Raw genomic sequence first — 17,631 nt, forward strand, 5'->3', positions numbered from 1 at the left:
ACACACACACACACACACACACACACACACACACACACACACACGTAGATAAAGTGCTGGAATAAATATATATATTTAGAGAAGAGAGAAAATATATCTCACACACACGCGCTGACACACATATATGTAGATAAAGTGCTGGAATAACTATATATATATATTTAGAGAGAGAAGAGGAAAAATATATATCACATGCACACACACACACACACACACACAAACACACATACACACACACATATATATCAATGTACAATTTTACAGAAGCCAATGTACAAACCTGCACGTCTTTGGAGTGGGAGGAAACTGCACCCGGAGAAAACCCAACGCAGGTCACAGGGAGAACATGCAAACTCTGTACAGACAGCACCTGTAGTCAGGATGGAACCTGGGTCCTCGGCGCTGTGAGGCAGCGACTATCCTCTGCGCCACCGTGCTGTGCCTGCCCTGGAGGGGCTGTTCTCTGGAAGTCGTTGATTCTGGTCACTTCATGAATGGGATTTATTTGGTGTGTTGCAGGTTGCAGATCTGAATCAGAAGCTGTCCCAGCACGATATCACGGCTAAAACTAAGCTGCAGAAACTCGTGGTAAGTCCCTTGTACACTGCCGAGTCCTTTACACAGTGCGCTACAGCCAGGTAAAAAAACCCCACACAAAATGCTGCAGTAACTCAGTCAATGAAAGGAAGCATGCAGGTACAGCAGGCAGTGAAGAAAGCAAATGGCATGTCGGCCTTCATAACAAGAGGAGTTGAGTAAAGGAGCAAAGAGGTTCTTCTACAGTTGTACACCCTAGTGAGACCACACCTGGAGTATTGTGTGCAGTTTTGGTCCCCTAATTTGAGGATGGACATTCTTGCTATTGAGGGAGTGCAGCGTAGGTTTACAAGGTTAATTCCCCAGATGGCGGAACTGTCGTATGCTGAGGGAATGGAGCGGCTGAGCTTGTATACTCTGCAGTTTGGAAGGATGAGAGGATATCTTATTGAAACATAAGATTATTAAGGGTTTGGACACGCTAGAGGCAGGAAACTTGTTCCTGATGTTGGGGGAGTCCAGTACCAGGGGCCACTGTTTAAGAATAAGGGGTAAGCCATTTAGAATGGAGATGAGGAAACACTTTTTCACACAAGACTGGAATTCTCTTCCTCAGAGGGCGGTGGAGGCCTTTTCTCAGGATACTTTCAAGACAGAGCTAGATAGGGCTCTTAAAGATAGCGGAGTCAGGGGATATGGGGAGAAGGCAGGAACGGGGTACTGATTGCTATGACGGGTGCCGGCAAGTTGCCGAAAAAATCGCTTAAGTGGGACAGGCCCTTTAAGTGTAGAAACAAGATTAAGTTGCCTGCTTTGAAAACCACATAGCAGTGTGAAAAGGATAATAATAATAATAATTTTATTTATGGGGGCCTTTCAAGAGTCTCAAGGACACCTTACAAAAATGTAGCAAGTAGAGGAAAAACATGTAAGCGGAATGTAATAAATAGTAGAGACATGACTAGTGCACAAAGTAAAGACATCATTCAATTCAAAACACAATATGAGGCAATTCAAGCACAGATGAAAAGGGAGGGGGACATGGGGCTAAGGTTAGGCAGAGGTGAAGAGATGGGTCTTGAGGCGGGACTGGAAGATGGTGAGGGACACGGAATTGCGGATCAGTTGGGGGAAGGAGTTCCAGAGCCTGTGAGCTGCCCTGGAGAAGGCTCTGTCCCCAAAACTGCGGAGGTTGGACTTGTAGATGGAGAGGAGACCGGCTGATGTGGATCTGAGGGACCATGAGGGTTGGTAGGGGGAGAGGAGGTCAGAGAGATATGGGGGGGCCAGCTTGTGGAGGGCTTTGTAGGTGAGGACCAGGATTTTGTAGGTGATCCGGTGGGAGATGGGAAGCCAGTGAAGTTGTTTGAGGACTGGAGTGATGTGATGCCAGGATTTGGTGTGGGTGATGAGTCGGGCGGCTGCGTTCTGGACCAGTTGGAGTCGGTTGATGTAGGTGGAGCTGATGCCAAGGAGAAGTGAGTTGCAGTAGTCCAGTCAGGAGGAGATGAAGGCATGGGTGAGTCTTTCAGCAGCGGGAGGTGTGAGAGAGGGTCTGATTTTGGCGATGTTGAGGTTTTGCGATATGGGGTTTTGTTTAATTTTAGTTTTGAGATACATCATGGAAAAAGGTCCTTCAGCCCACCAAGTCCACTCTGGCCATCCATTACTCGCTCACACTAGTTCCAGGTGCTTTTTTTACGGAGACCAATTATCCTACCAGCCCGCAGGTAGACAAAAAATGCTGGAGAAACTCAGCGGGTGAGGCAGCATCTGTGGAGGAAATGAGTATGCGACATTTTGGGTCGAGACCCTTCTTCAGACCCGGGGTTTAAGATGTTGTCGTAGAGTTGGAGGGAAGGGGGAATCACAGAGGGGGAGGAGCAGTGAGAGAGGAGGTTGTTAAATGGTCTTTGGAGGGAGGAGGAGAACTTCTTCAAAATAGGCATACCTTGAGGAGATTTCTCAGTGGAGTAGACGAAATGTTTAAGAAGGAACTGCAGATGCTGGAAAAATTGAAAGTAGACAAAAACTGCTGGAGAAAATCAGCGGGTGAGGCAGCATCTATGGAGAAAAGGAATAGGCGACGTTTCGGGTCGAGACCCTTCTTTAAACAAAACCATTGACTTGATGGGCCAAAAATGTGACCATTGACAGCAAGGCCAGCAGCATCATCAAGGAGCAGTCTCACCTCCCCCGGCCACTCCCTCTTCTCCCCTCTCCCCTCAGGCAAGAGGTACAGAAGTGTGAAAACGAACGCACACCTCCAGATTCAGGGACAGTTTCTTCCCGGCTGTTATCAGGCAACTGAACCATCCTCTCACCAACCAGAGAGTGGTCCTGAACCACTATCTATCTCATTGGTGACCCTCGGACTATCTTTGATCGAACTTTACTGGCTTTACCTTGCTCTAAACATTATTTCTTTATCGTGTTTAAGAAGGAACTGCAGATGCTGGAAAAAAGATCGAAGGTAGACAAAAATGCTGGAGGAACTCAGCGGGTGAGGCAGCATCTTTGGAGCGAAGGAATAGATGACGATTGGGGTCGAGATCCTTGGGTCTTGACCCCTAAAGCCCTGTCCCACAGTACGAGTTCATTCCAAGAGCTCTCCCGAGTTTGAATAAGAATCAAACTCGTGGTAAGCATGGAGAATGAACGTGTAGCGGGTATGTCGGAGCTCGGGGACGTCTTAGCGCTAAACGGCAGGTACTCGGGAAGACTTGTGAAGATTTTTCAACATGATGAAAAATGCCCACGAGAGCCTCGAATACCGACGAATGGCTATTACCGTAAATCTCCGAATTCGAATCGGTAAACTCGGGAGAACTCTTGGAATGTACTGTGGGACAGGGCTTTGAGATGCTGACTCGCCCATTCCCTTATCCTGTATCTGTACACTGTGGACGGCTCGATTGTATTCCTGATTTGTCTTTCCACTGACTGGTTAGCACGCAACAGCATTTTTTCACTGTACCCCCAGTACACGTGACCTTAAACCAAACTCAAAACATATACTACTCAAGCAAAAAAAAATGTGTTTGGTTATTGCAGGCTCGCGATAACGAAAAGCAGGAAAAGCTGGAGCAGCAGGTGATGGAGTTGAACTCACAGCTGAAGGAGAAGGAGGAGGTGATGCAGCATGTCAAGGCCCAGGTTTGTGTCCTCTAAAGCATTTTATCGGGATGCATCACAGGGTTGAGAACGAGCTCCGTTCAAGACCCGCTAGAAATCGCAGAGAATTGTGGACGCAGCCCAGACCATCACGTACACAAACCAACCTCCCTTCCATCGACTCCATCTACACCTCACGCTGCCTCGGCAAGGCCAGCAGCATCATCAAGGACCAGTCTCACCCCCGGCCACTCCCTCTTCTCCCCTCTCCCATCGGACAAGAGGTACAGAAGTGTGAAAACGCTCACCTCCAGATTTGGGAACAATTTCTTCCCAGCTGTTATCAGGCAACTGAACCATCCTATCACCAATAGACAATAGATGCAGGAGTAGGCCATTCAGCCCTTCAAGCCAGCACCGCCATTCAATGTGATCATGGCTGATCATCCCCAATCCCATTCCTGCCTTCACCCCGTATCCCCTGACTCTGCTATCTTTAAGAGCCCCATCTAGCTCTCTCTTGAAAGTATCCAGAGAACCGGCCTCCACCGAGGCAGAGAGTTCCACAGACTCGCCACTCTCTGAGAGAAAAATTGTTTCCTCGCCTCTGTTCTAAATGGCTTACTGCTTATTCTTAATAATCTCAACAAGATGGCCGCCATTGCAACTGATCTTGTGTGTTGTGTCTGCTCACCTCCCCACCCCTACCCATCCCTACCCTTGGCTCCGTTCCTGCACACCCGTCGGCCGATCAGCTGGACAAGGCAAAGACTCACTACGACAGCAAGAAGCTGCTGAGTCTGGAGCTGGCGGAGAAGCTGGAGGCGCGCGAGAAGAGCGTGGCCTCGTTGGAGCAGCAGCTGGCCGCAGCCACGCAGGAGGGCGCAGAGATGCATGCGCAGTCCGAGCGGCTGCGGGCCGAGGCACAGCAGGCCGTCAAGGAGGCGAAGGAAGCCAACCAGAAGAGCGTGACCCTCTCCGCACAGGTGGGCCGCTGCTGCCGCCATCCACAGGCACGGTTTATTGTCACGGTCAATGTTGATGCACTTCACAGTCAGCTTACGGTGGTGGTACAGTGTTGAAACAGGCCCAACATGTCCCATCCACACTAGCCCCACCTGCCCACACTTCCTCCATATCTCTCCAAACCTGTCCTATCCACGTAATCTGTGAGACATAGAAAACGTAGAAAATAGGTGCACAAGTAGGCCATTCGGCCCTTCGAGCCAGCACCGACATTCAATATGATCATGGCTGATCATTCAGAATCAGTACCCCGTTCCTGCTTTCTCCCCATATCCCTTGATTCCCTTAGCCCTAAGAGCTAAATCTAACTCTTGAAAAGATCCAGTGACTTGGCCTCCACTGCCTTCTGTGGCAGAGAATTCCACAGATTCACAACTCTCTTGGTGAAAAAGTTTTTCTTCGTCTCCAGTCAAAATGTCCGGCCCTTTTATTCTTAAACTGTGGCCCCTAGTTCTGCACTCCCCCAACATCGGGAACATGTTTCCTACCTCTAGCGTGTCCAATCCCTTGATAATCTTATATGTTTCCATAAGATCGCCTCTCATCCTTCTAAATCCTTCCAGAGTATACAAGCCCAGCCGCTCCATTCTATCAACAGCCATCCCGGGAATTAACCTGGAGAACTCCCTCAATAGCAAGAATGTCCTTCCTCAAAGTCGGAGACCAAAACTGCACACAATACTCCAGGTGTGGTCTCACTAGGGCCCTGTACAACTGCAGAAGGACCTCTTTGCTCCTATACTCAACTCCTCTTGTTATCAAGGCCAACATGCCATTTACTTTCTTCACAGCCTGTTGTACCTGCATGCTTACTTTCAGAGATTGATGAACAAGGATCCCCAGATCCCATTGTATTTCCCCTTTTCCCAACTTGACACAACAGACAATAGGTGCAGGAGTAGGCCATTTGGCCCTTCGAGCCAGCACCGCCATTCAATGTGATCATGGCTGATCATCCCCAATCAGAACCCCGTTCCTGCCTTCTCCCCATATCCACTGACTCCGTTATTTTTAAGAGCCCTACCTAGCTCTTTCTTGACACCATTCAGATAATAATTTGCCTTCCTGATTTTGCCACCAAAGTGGATAACCTCACATTTATCCACATTAAACTACATCTGCCATGCATCTGCCCACTGACCCAACCTGTCCAAGTCACCCTGCATCCTCATAGCATCCTCCTCACAGTTCACACTGCCACCCAGCTTTGTGTCAACTGCAAATTTGCTAATGTTACTTTGAATCCCTTCATCTAAATCATTGATGTATATTGTAAATAGCTGCATTCCCAGCACCGAGCCTTGCGGTACCCCACTAGTCACTGCCTGCCATTCTGAAAGGGACCCGTTAATCCCTACTCTTTGTTTCCTTTGTTTCCTGTCTGCCAACCAATTTTTCTATCTATGTCAGCACTCTACCCCCAATACCATGTGCCCTAATTTTGCCCACTAATCTCCTATGTGGGACCTTATCTAATTATTTCTGAAAGTCCAGGTACACTACATCCACTGGCTCTCCCTTGTCCATTTTCCTAGTTACAACGGGGGTATTGGGAGTATTTTTGGGCTTCCCATTCAAGGAAGGATGTGGAGGGCTCTGGAGAGGGTGCAGAGGTTTACCAGAATGATGCCTGGATTAGAGGGTTTCAGTTACAGGGAGAAACTTGTATTATTTTCCCTGGAACGCTGAAGGTTGTGGGGAGACCTGATAGAAATTCATTAAAAAATTATGAGTAAGTTAGATAAGGTAGACAGTCAGAACCTTTTGCCCAGGATGGAAATATCGAATAGTAGATGGTAGCCAAAAATGCTGGAGAAACTCAGCGGGAGAGGCAGCATCTATGGAGCGAAGTAGAATAGGCGACGTTTCAGGTCGAGACCCTTCTTCAGACTGATGTGGGGTGGGAGTGGGGGGGGAGGGGGGGGGGGGGGGGGGGGGGGGGGGCGGTCGAAGAAAGGAGGAGGCGGAGACAGTGGGCTGTGGGAGAGCTGGGGAGGGGAGGGGAAGGAGGGAGAAAGCAAGGACTACCTGGAATTGGAGAAGTCAATGTTCACACCGCTGGGGTGTAAGCTACCCAAGCAAATTTTAGAGGTGCTGCTCCTCAGGTTTGCGGTGGGACCCACTCTGGCCATGGAGGAGGCCCAGGGCAGAAAGGTCGGATTGGGAACGTGAGGGGGAGTACTATAGGGCATTGTTTTAAGATGTGAGGGGGATGTGCGGGTTAATTTTAGTTCTACAGACAGATGGTGGTGGGTCCCTGGAACACGTTGCCAGGGGTGACGGTGGTGGCCTTTAAGAAACCTTTAGATGTGCACACGTATATTCAGGCAGTGGTGGGATATGGATTATCTGTGTGCAGGCAGATACGTACTGGTCTTTGCACTGCACAGGTCACAGACCTTGTGGGCCGAAGGGCCTGTTTCTATGCTATTCGGTTCTGCGTTCTATGTTGCAAACAATAGTCAATGGATAAGGGAATGTGAGCTGTTTTAACCATAGCGCAGGAGCATGAGTTATGAATCTGGCAGGCATGGGCACAGTAGGTGTGGACTCGATGGGCCGAAGGGCCTGTTTCCGCATTGTAATTCTCAACTAAACTAAACTCGACAACTTGATGTCTGTCATAAGTTTGTCAGTGATAGGAGCAGAATTAGGCCATTCGGCCCACCAAGTCTACTCCGCCATTCAATCATGGCTGATCTATCTCTCCCTCCCAACCCCATTCTCCTGCCCTCTCCCCGAAACCTCTGATGCCGGTACTAATCAAGAATCTATCTATTTCCTCCTTAAATATATATCCACTGACTTGGCCTCCACAGCCTTCTGTAGCCAAGAATTCCACAGATTCACCACCCTCTGACTAAAGAGATTCCTCCTAATCTGTTGTTTAAGAAAGAACTGCAGATGCTGGAAAGATCGAAGGTAGACAAAAATGCTGGAGAAGCTCAGAGGGTGAGGCAGCATCTATGGAGTGAAGGAAATAGGTGACGTTTCGGATCGAGACCCTTCTTCAGACTGATGTTGTGGAGGGGGGGGGCGTGGGTGGCGGGAAGAAAGGTTTCGACCCGAAACGTCACCTATTCCTTCGAGAGATCTATCTCTCCTTCCTAACCCCATTCTCCCGGGAGAATTACAGAAAATAGGTGCAGGAGGAGGCCATTTAGCCCTTCGAGCCAGCACCGCCATTCATTGTGATCATGGCTGATCGCCCCTATCAATAACCCATGCCTGTTTTCTCCACATATTCCTTGACTCCACCAGCCCCTAGAGCTCTATCTAACTCTCTCTTAAATCCATTTAGTGACTTGGCCTCCACTGCCCTCTGTGGCAGGGAATTCCATAAATTCACAACTCTCTGGGTGAAAACGTTTTTTCTCACCTCAGTCTTAAATGGCCTCCCCTTTATTCTAAGACTGTGTGGCCCCTGGTTCTGGACTCGCCCAACATTGGGAACATTTTTCCTGCATCTGGCTTGTCCAGTCCTTTTATAATTTTATATGTAAACGCAAGCATTTTTGTCTACCCCCTGATCTATCTCTCCTTCCTGACACTCCATTCTCCCGGGAGAGTTACTATCCACTGAACACCTTCTAAAACAGCAGCGAGTGTTGTGCCGGGTGCCGTCGTGCCTTAACCCGCTGATTCCCGGGGTCATTGTCAGGTGGAGTACGCCGAGCGGCAGCTGCGGGAGGTGAACAAGTCGCAGGCGAGCGTGGTCATCACCAGGAGGTCGCGCAGCAACACCGACCAGGGCTCGGTGCAGGCGGGCGACTCCGAGGCCGAGTTCAGCAAGGACAGCATGGAGCTGAGTGACCTGGACGAGTCGGCAGTGGTGGCCTGGGACAGTACAGCAGCCAGGTAAAACAGTGTCAAAACAGTGAACAACTGCACGCACGCGGGTTAACGCCGAACACACATAACGAACCATTTATTCTACATTTATTGCCATCGTTGCATTTAGTGACGGCGAGATGCAAGAAAAATGTTCCCCATTGTAGACACTGAGGGCTGAAGTAACTCAGCGGGCAGGCACCGTCTCTGGAGAGAAGGAATGGGTAACGTTTCAATAGACAACAGGTGCAGGAGTAGGCCGTTCGGCCCTTTGAGCCAGCACCGCCATTCAATGTGATCATGGCTGATCATCCACAATCAGTTCCCCGTTCCTGCCTTCTCCCCATATCCCCTGACTCCGCTATCTTTAAGAGCCCCATCTAGCTCTCTTGAAAGTATCCAGAGAACCGGCCTCCCCATATCCCTTGATTTCCTTAGCCCTAAGAGCTAAATCTAACTCTCGCTTGAAAACATCCAGTGAATTGGCCTCCACCGCCCTTCTGAGGCAGAGAATTCCACAGACACACAACTCTCTGTGAGAAAAAGTGTTTCCTCGTCTCCGTTCTAAATGGCTTACCCCTTATTCTTAAACTGTGGCCCCTGGTTCTGGACTCCCCCAACATCGGGAACATATTTCCTGCCTTTAGCATGTCCAAACCCTTAATAATCTTAGAATTTTCAATAAGATATCCTCTCATCCTAAACTCCAGAGTGTACAAGCCCAGCTGCTCCATTCTCTCAGCATATGACAGTCCCGCCATCTCGGGAATTAACCTTGTAAGCCTACGCTGCACTCCCTCAATAGCAAGAATGTCCTTCCTCAAATTAGGGGACCTAAAATGCACACAATACTCCAGGTGTGGTCTCACTAGGTGCCCTGTACAACTTCAGAAGGACCTCTTTACTCCTATACTCAACATGCCATACGCTTTCTTCACTGCCTGCTGTACTTGCATGCTTATTTGCATGTGGGTTAGGTGAAAATGAGTTGCAGACAATGAGACTCAACAGGTCAACAATGAAACTAGTGCAACCAGGAGGGTGGGGGAGGTGCGGAGAGAGAGGGGATGCAAGGGTTACGGAAATCAATAATTATATGGCAGGGCTTGTAAGCTGCCCAAACGAAATATGAGGTGCTGTTCCTCCAATTTGCATTTGCCCTCATGCAATGGAGGAGGCCCAGGACAGAAAGGTCGGCGTGGGAATGGGAGAGGGAGGTAATGTGTTTGCCACCGTCTATCTCTCTCTCTCCTCCCCCTCTCCCCTGACTCTCAGTCTGAAGAAGGATCTTTACCCGAAACGCCACCCATTCCTTCTCTCCAGAGACGCTGCCTGACCCGGGTCTGCAGAAGCTGGTTTGTGCAGCCATTTTGTTTATCTGGGTTTCTGTGTCAAGATCCTCAACCTCACGTGGGTGTATCTGGCCATGGTGTGGAGGTGGAGAAGCAGAACAGTATCCTGTACAAAACAAACACACAGGAGTTAATGTTGGTTTATCATTGTTGCCTGTAGATATAGTCATATTCACATGTTTGTCATTCACATCCATGATCTGGATAAAGGTGTGGTAAATTGGATTAGTAAGTATGCAGATGATACCAAGATAGGGGGTGTTGTGGATAATGAAGTAGATTTCCAAAGTCTACAGAGAGATTTAGGCCATTTGGAAGAGTGGGCTGAAGGATGGCAGATGGAGTTTAATGCTGATAAGTGCGAGGTGCTACATCTTGGCAGGACAAATCAAAATAGGACGTACATGGTAAATGGTAGCAAATTGAGGAATGCAGTTGAACAGAGGGACCTAGGAATAACTGTGCATAGTTCCCTGAAGGTGGAATCTCATATAGATAGGGTGGTAAAGAAAGCTTTTGGTGTGCTTGCCTTTATAAATCAGAGCATTGAGTATAGAAGTTGGGATGTAATGTTAAAATTGTACAAGGCATTGGTGAGGCCAATTCTGGTGTATGGTGTACAATTTTGGTCGCCTAATTATAGGAAGGATGTCAACAAAATAGAGAGAGTACAGAGGAGATTTACTAGAATGTTGCCTGGGTTTCAGCAACTAAGTTACAGTGAAAGGTTGAACAAAATAGGTCTTTATTATTTGGAGCGCAGAAGGTTAAGGGGGGACTTGATAGAGGTCTTTAAAATGATGAGAGGGATAGACAGAGTTGACGTGGATAAGCTTTTCCCACTGAGTTGGGAAGATTCAAACAAGAGGACATGACTTGAGAATTAAGGGACAGAAGTTTAGGGGTAACATGAGGGGGAACTTCTTTACTCAGAGAGTGGCAGCTGTGTGGAATGAGTTTCCGTGCTGTAATTGTTGTATGGTTATATGTTATAAGCTTTTAGTTTAGTTTAGAGATACGGCGTGGAAACAGGCCCTTCAGCCCACCGAGTCCACGCCGACCAGCGATCCCCGCACATTAACACTATCCTACACACACTAGAGAACATTTGCACTTGTACCAAGCCAATTTACCTACAAACCTGCACGTCTTTGGAGCGTGGGAGGAAACAGAAGATCTCGTAGCAAACCCACACAGGTCATGGGGAGAACGTACAAACTCCGTACAGACAGCACCTGTAGTCAGGATCGAAGCCCGGGTCTCTGGCGCCATGAGGCAGCAACTACCGCTGCGCCACCGTGCCAGTCAAATCCTACGATACGTAGAAACAATGTTTAAGAAAGAACTGCAGATGCTGGAAGAATCGAAGGTAGACAAAAATGCTGGAGAAAATCAGCGGGTCAAGCAGCATCTATGGAACGAAGGAATAGGTGGCGTTTCGGGTCGAGACCCTTCTTCAGACTGATTTACAAGTTCAAGTTCTAGGAGCAGAATTAGGCCATTCAGCCCATCGAGTCTACTCCACCATTCAATTTGTGGCTGATCTCTGCCTCCTACTCCCATTTTCCCGCCTTCTCCCCATAACCCTTCTAATCAAGAATTTATACCAAAGTGCTGGAGAAACTCAGTGGGTCGGGCAGCATCTGCGGAGAAAAAAGGATGGGTGACGTTTCGGGTCGGAACCCTTCTTCAGACTGTGAAAGTAGAGGGGTGGGAACGAGAGGTAGGAAAAGGCCGGAACAAATCAGGGGCTGGTAACAGAAAACCGAGGGAGGGTGGAGCCCACAATGATCCATTGTTGACTGGGGAAGAGGTGATAATGAAGGGAATAGTGGAACTAGTAGGACACCTTTGGTGGGGAAGGGGGGGGTGGTGGCGGGAAGGAATGCAGGGGGTACTTGAAGTCAATGTTCCTTCCCAGGTAGACAAAAATGCTGGAGAAACTCAGCGGGTGAGGCAGCATCTATGGAATAGGTCTCGACCCGAAACCTCACCTATTCCTACGCTCCATAGATGCTGCCTCACCCTCTGAGTTTCTCCAGCAATGAAAAATACTCAATAGGTGCAGGAGTAGGCCATTCGGCCCTTTGAGGCAGCACTTGCCATTCATTGTGATCATGGCTGATCATCCCCAATCAGTACCCCGTTCCTGCCTTCTCCCCATATCCCCTGACTCCGCTAACTTTAAGAGCCCTATCTAGCTCTCTCTTGAAATTATCCAGAGAACCGGAAAAGACAATAGACAATATTCTTTAACTAAACTTAACTGTGTCGATCTCTCAGTCACACCAATCCTCCATTAATGCCTTTGTTATTCTTGCCACATTCCCATCAACTCCCACAGATCTTATCTCCTCACTCACACACCAAGGGAAATGTACACTGACCAGCTTGCCTCTGGGATATGGGAGAGGAAACTGGAGAAATCTCTCTCTGGTCACAAACTACATGCGGACAAAGCCGCCAGTTGGGATCGAACCTGGATCGCAGTGAGGCATTTTTGTCCACCGTCGATTTTTCCAGCATCTGCACTTCTTTCTTAAATATTCCCCTCCCATCCACTTTCAGTCTGAAGAAGGGCTCCGACCTGAAACGTCACCCGTCCATGTTCTCCGCAGATGCTGCCTTAGCGGTCGTCGGGATGGAACGCCGGGTCTCTGGCGCTATGAGGCAGCAACTCGAATGTGTGGCGGCCATTTTAAAAACACCCAGTGTCTTGGCCAAGATGGCCGTTCGAGTCCAGGCAGCGGGCAGTCGACAGCCACAGCAGGATCGACTGCCTGCCCCCTTCTCCGGGCCTACTCCACAGGGACTTTGAAGGCCTTCCGTGAACGCTGGTCATAGAAACATAGAAAACATAGAAATTAGGTGCAGGAGTAGGCCATTCGGCCCTTCGAGCCTGCACCGCCATTCAATATGATCATGGCTGATCATCCAACTCAGTATCCCGTACCTGCCTTCTCTCCATACCCTCTGATCCCCTTGGCCACAAGGGCCACATCTAACTCCCTCTTAAATATAGCCAATGAACTGGCCTCAACTACCCTCTGTGGCAGAGAGTTCCAGAGATTCACCACTCTCTGTGTGAAAAAAGTTCTCCTCATCTCGGTTCTAAAGGATTTCCCCCTTATCATTAAGCTGTGACCCCTTGTCCTGGACTTCCCCAACATCGGGAACAATCTTCCTGCATCTAGCCTGTCCAACCCCTTAAGAATTTTGTAGGTTTCTATAAGATCCCCTCTCAATCTCCTAAATTCTAGAGAGTATAAACCAAGTCTATCCAGTCTTTCTTCATTAGACAGTCCTGACATCCCAGGAATCAGTCTGGTGAACCGGCTCTGCACTCCCTCTATGGCAATAATGTCCTTCCTCAGATTTGGAGACCAAAACTGCACGCAATACTCCAGGTGTGGTCTCACCAAGACCCTGTACAACTGCAGTAGAACCTCCCTGCTCCTATACTCAAATCCTCTTGCTATGAAAGCCAACATACCATTTGCTTCCTTTACTGCCTGCTGCACCTGCATGCCTACCTTCAATGACTGGTGTACCATGACACCCAGGTCTCGCTGTATCTCCCCCTTTCCCTAATCGGCCACCATTTAGATAATAGTCTGCTTTCCCGTTTTTGCCACCAAAATGGTCGCCGCTGGAGTGTTCTGTTGATAAAGTTGGCATTATATTAATTTGATGATGGTTTGTTTGTAAAACTGTCAACATCGGCAGTCTTTGGTTGTGCTCATTTGTATGATTATTTTTATTTTTTGAATAAAAGCATTTGTATCATAAAAAAAACAAATAAATTAAATAAATAAGTGTGCTGGCCTCCTGCGGCAACGAACGTGACTTTCTTCCCCGTCTTCCTGCAGGAGGGGCAAGGCGGGCTACAAGACCCCCGAGGTGAAGAGGAGCGACTCTGTGGTTGTGCAGAAGCTGCAGGGGAAGAGGGAGTCACTGGAGTCGCTGTACTTCACGCCACTGCCCCAGCACAGCCACTCCAACATGGACACCAGCCTGGGCTCCCTAGGGTCACTGTGCCTCGACTCGGCCAAGAAGACCCGCTCGGGACGCAAACGTACCACCCAGGTCATCAACATCCTCATGACCAAGGTAGGGGGCAGCTCTCCCTCCCTCCCTCCCTTCCCCCCCCCCCCCCCCCTCCACTTGCCTCCCCCTCTCCCCCTCCCTCATTCCCCCCCCTCCCTCCCTCCCTCCTCCCCCTTCTCCCTCTCCCCTCTCCCTCTCTCTCCCCTCTCTCTCTCCCCCCTCCCGGGGAAGGTGTACGGAGCGAGGGGCCGCAGCTGGCAGCCAGCGGGAGGCACGGACTATCACAACATTGAAGAGACACTCAAGAGTCATACAGTGTGGAAACAGGCCCAACTCGCCCCCACCGGCCAACATGTCCCAGCTGCACTAGTCTCACCTGCCTGCGCTTGGGCCATATCCCATAAGAGCTAGATATGACTCTTAAATATACTGGAATCGGGGGATATGGGGAGGAGGCAGGAATGGGGTACTGATTGTGGATGATCAGCCACGATCACATTGAATGGCGGTGCTGGCTTGAAGGGCCGAATGGCCTACTCCTGCACCTATTGTCTAGTGTCTATCCATGTACCTGTCTAACTTGGTTTTTAAACATTGGGGTAGTCCCAGCCTCAACCACTTCCTTTGGCAACTCGTTCCATACACCCACTGTGTGTGAAAAAGTTACCCCTCAGATTCCTATCAAATCTTTTCCCCTTCGCCTTGAACCCATGTTCTCTGGTCCTCAATTCCCCTACTCTGGGCAAGAGACTCTGTGCGTCTACCCGATCTAGTCCTCTCCTGATTTTATACACCTCTCTAAGATCTCCCCTCATCCTCCTGCTCTCCATGGAATAGAGACCCAGCCTACTCAACCTCTCCCTGTAGCTCACACCCTCTAGTCCTGGCAACATCCTCGTAAATCTTCTCTGAACCCTTTCAAGTTTGACAATATCTTTCCTATAACATGGTGCCCAGAACTGAACACAATACTCTAAATGCGGTCTCACCAACGTCTTGTACAACTGCAACATGACCTCCCAACTTCTGTACCTTGGGACAGGTACACGGATAGGACGGGTTTACAGGGACTCAAAATGCTTGGAGTAATTCAGCAGGACAGGCAGCATCTCTGGAGAGAAGGAATAGGTGACGTTTCTGGCCGAGACCCTTCTTCAGAGGGATACAGACCAAACGCAGGCGCGTGGGTGGGGCATCTTGGTCGGCATGGGCAAGTTGGGCCGAAGGGCCTGTTTCCCTGCTATGTGACTCTGATCACAGAGGGGCGAGAACCAGCTGGGACATGACCCCTCATTGATGACCCTCGGACTATCCTTGATCGGACTTTACTGGCTTTACCCTGCACTAAACGTTATTCCCTTGTCGTGTATCAACACTGTAAATGGCTCGATTGTAATCACGTATTGTCTTTCCGCTGACTGGTTCAGTCATAAGGTCATGAGTGACAGGAGCAGAATTAGGCCATTCGGCCCATCGAGTCCCCTCCGCCATTCAATTATGGCTGATCCTTGCCTCCTAACCCCACTTTCCTGCCTTCTCCCCATATCCCTTGACACCCATTCTAATCAAGTATCTATCTATCTCTGCTTAAAAATACCCACTGACTTGGCCTCCACAGTCTTCTACGGCAATGAGTTCCACAGATTCACCACCCTATGACTAAAGAAGTTCCTCCTCTCACCTCCTTCCTAAAGTTCCTTTAATTCTGAGGCTGCCAGGAGTGGTAGCTTTGCGGCAGGGACTAACACAACATTTTATTTAGTGACACAGCGCAACAGGTCCTTCGGCCCACCGAGTCCCACACCGACCAGCGATCCCCACACGCTAACGCTGTCCGACACACTAGAAACAATTTACAATTTAACCAAACCCGCACGCCTCTGGAGTGTTGGAGGAAACCGGAGCACCCGGAGAAAACCCACACAGGTCACGGGGAGAACGTACAAACTCCGTACAGGCGGGATGGAAACTTGGTCTCCGGTGCTGTGAGGCAGCAGCTCTACCCGCTGCGCCACCATGCCTCTCTGTGCCATCGCTGCTAGCCGTTTTGAGGCGCTGAACCAGGCCGTGATACACACCAGTCGGTGGTGTGGTCTCCGTGTGACTTCACCCTGCGGTTTGTCAGCCATGTCGCAGAAGTGTACGGCACTGAAGAAGGCCCTTCGGCCCACCTTGCCCTTCTTGCCCACTTAATATGCTCTACACCTGCAGACGTTCAAGAGTGATTGCATACTGGCATAAAAGAGTCCAGCACAGGAACACAAAGTCCGTGCCGAGCACCGTGCCAACTTAAACTGACCTCCTGTGCCTGCACGTGATCCATATCCCTCCATTCCCCGCATATCCACGCGCCTATCCAAACGCCTCTTAAACACCACTATCGTATCTGCCTCCACCACCACCCCTGGCAGCGCGTTCCAGGCACCCACCACCCTCTGTGTAAAACATCCATCCTGCCCCCCACCCACATCCATCCTTTCCCCCCCCCCCCACCCCCCACCCCCACCCCCCCCCCCACCCATCCTGCCCCCTTCCACCCACATCATGTCCCATGTCCCTCCCACATCCAACCTGCCCCCCCCCCCCACATCCAGCCTGCTGCACCTCTCCCTCCCCTCCCCCCCCCCCCCCCCCCCCCCCCACCCCTTACCTTTGGTTTAGTTTAGTTTAGAGATACAGTGTGAAACAGGCCCTTCGGCCCACCAGATCCGCGGGGACCAGCGATCCCCGCACACTAACACCATCCTACACCCACCAGGGACAATTTTTACATTTACACCAAGCCAATTAACCTACAAACCTGTACGTCTGGAGTGTGGGAGGAAACCGGAGCATCCGGAGAAAACCCACGCAGGTCACGGGGAGAACGTACAAACTCCGTACAGGCAGCGCCCGTGGTCGGGATCGAACCCGGGTGTCCGGTGCTGCATTCGCTGTAAGGCAGCGACTTTGCCGCTGCACCCCCCCGTATCCAGAATCCCCTCCCATCTCCAGTTGACCCCACCGCCCCGTCACTGACGCTTGCTCCGTGTGTTCTCTCCACAGAAGCAGATGGTGGAGTTCGACGATGAGCCCAGCACGTCGCGCAGCTCAGCCTCCATGTTGTTGGCCCAGCCCTCGTGCTCCCAGCCCAGCATGGCCGGCCAGCAGCCTCCGCCGCTGCAGTTGCCGCCGGCGTCCCGCGGTCGCTGGAGGAGCCGCACCCCGTCGGCGAGCTCGCTGCACGCCACCCAGCGCTCCACCTCACAGCAGTCGCTGGACAGCAACGCAGAGGATCTGGGGGCCGCGGCACTGAGGAACCTGCCCGGCTTCAGGCCCACCACACGCCGCTCATCCCGGCTCTTCAGCACCGGTACTGCCAGTAAGTACCGCGCCACACCGCAACGCACGCTGACTCACCCACCCACTCACTCTCGCTCGCTCACTCACTAACTCTCGCTCGCCCACTCACTAACTCTCGCTCGCCCACTCACTCCCCCACACACTCCCCCACTCACCCACTCACTCACTCGCTCACTCACCCACTCACTCACCCACTCACCCACCCACTCACCCACTCACTCACCCACTCACTCACCCACTCACTCACCCACTCACTCACCCACTCACTCACCCACTCACTCTCACTCACCCACTCACTCTCACTCACTCACTCACACTCTCTCACAATCACTCACACTCTCCCTCACTCGCTCACTCACTCACTCACCACTCACTCACTCAC

The 17,631-nt window shown here is 50.5% G+C and overlaps 1 protein-coding gene across 1 annotated transcript in view; it reads left to right on the forward strand.

The window, feature by feature from the left end:
- The window catches only part of numa1 (nuclear mitotic apparatus protein 1), a 113,932-nt gene that overhangs the window by 78,103 nt on the left and 18,198 nt on the right, over window positions 1–17,631 (forward strand). The window contains 6 exon segments of the mRNA XM_055631479.1: window positions 520–588; window positions 3,592–3,693; window positions 4,407–4,637; window positions 8,339–8,535; window positions 13,730–13,970; window positions 16,953–17,268. Of these exon segments, the coding sequence (XP_055487454.1) occupies window positions 520–588; window positions 3,592–3,693; window positions 4,407–4,637; window positions 8,339–8,535; window positions 13,730–13,970; window positions 16,953–17,268 (1,156 nt within the window).

This window comes from Leucoraja erinacea, unplaced genomic scaffold (assembly GCF_028641065.1).
Source record: "Leucoraja erinacea ecotype New England unplaced genomic scaffold, Leri_hhj_1 Leri_77S, whole genome shotgun sequence".
NCBI classification, from domain to species: domain Eukaryota; kingdom Metazoa; phylum Chordata; class Chondrichthyes; order Rajiformes; family Rajidae; genus Leucoraja; species Leucoraja erinaceus.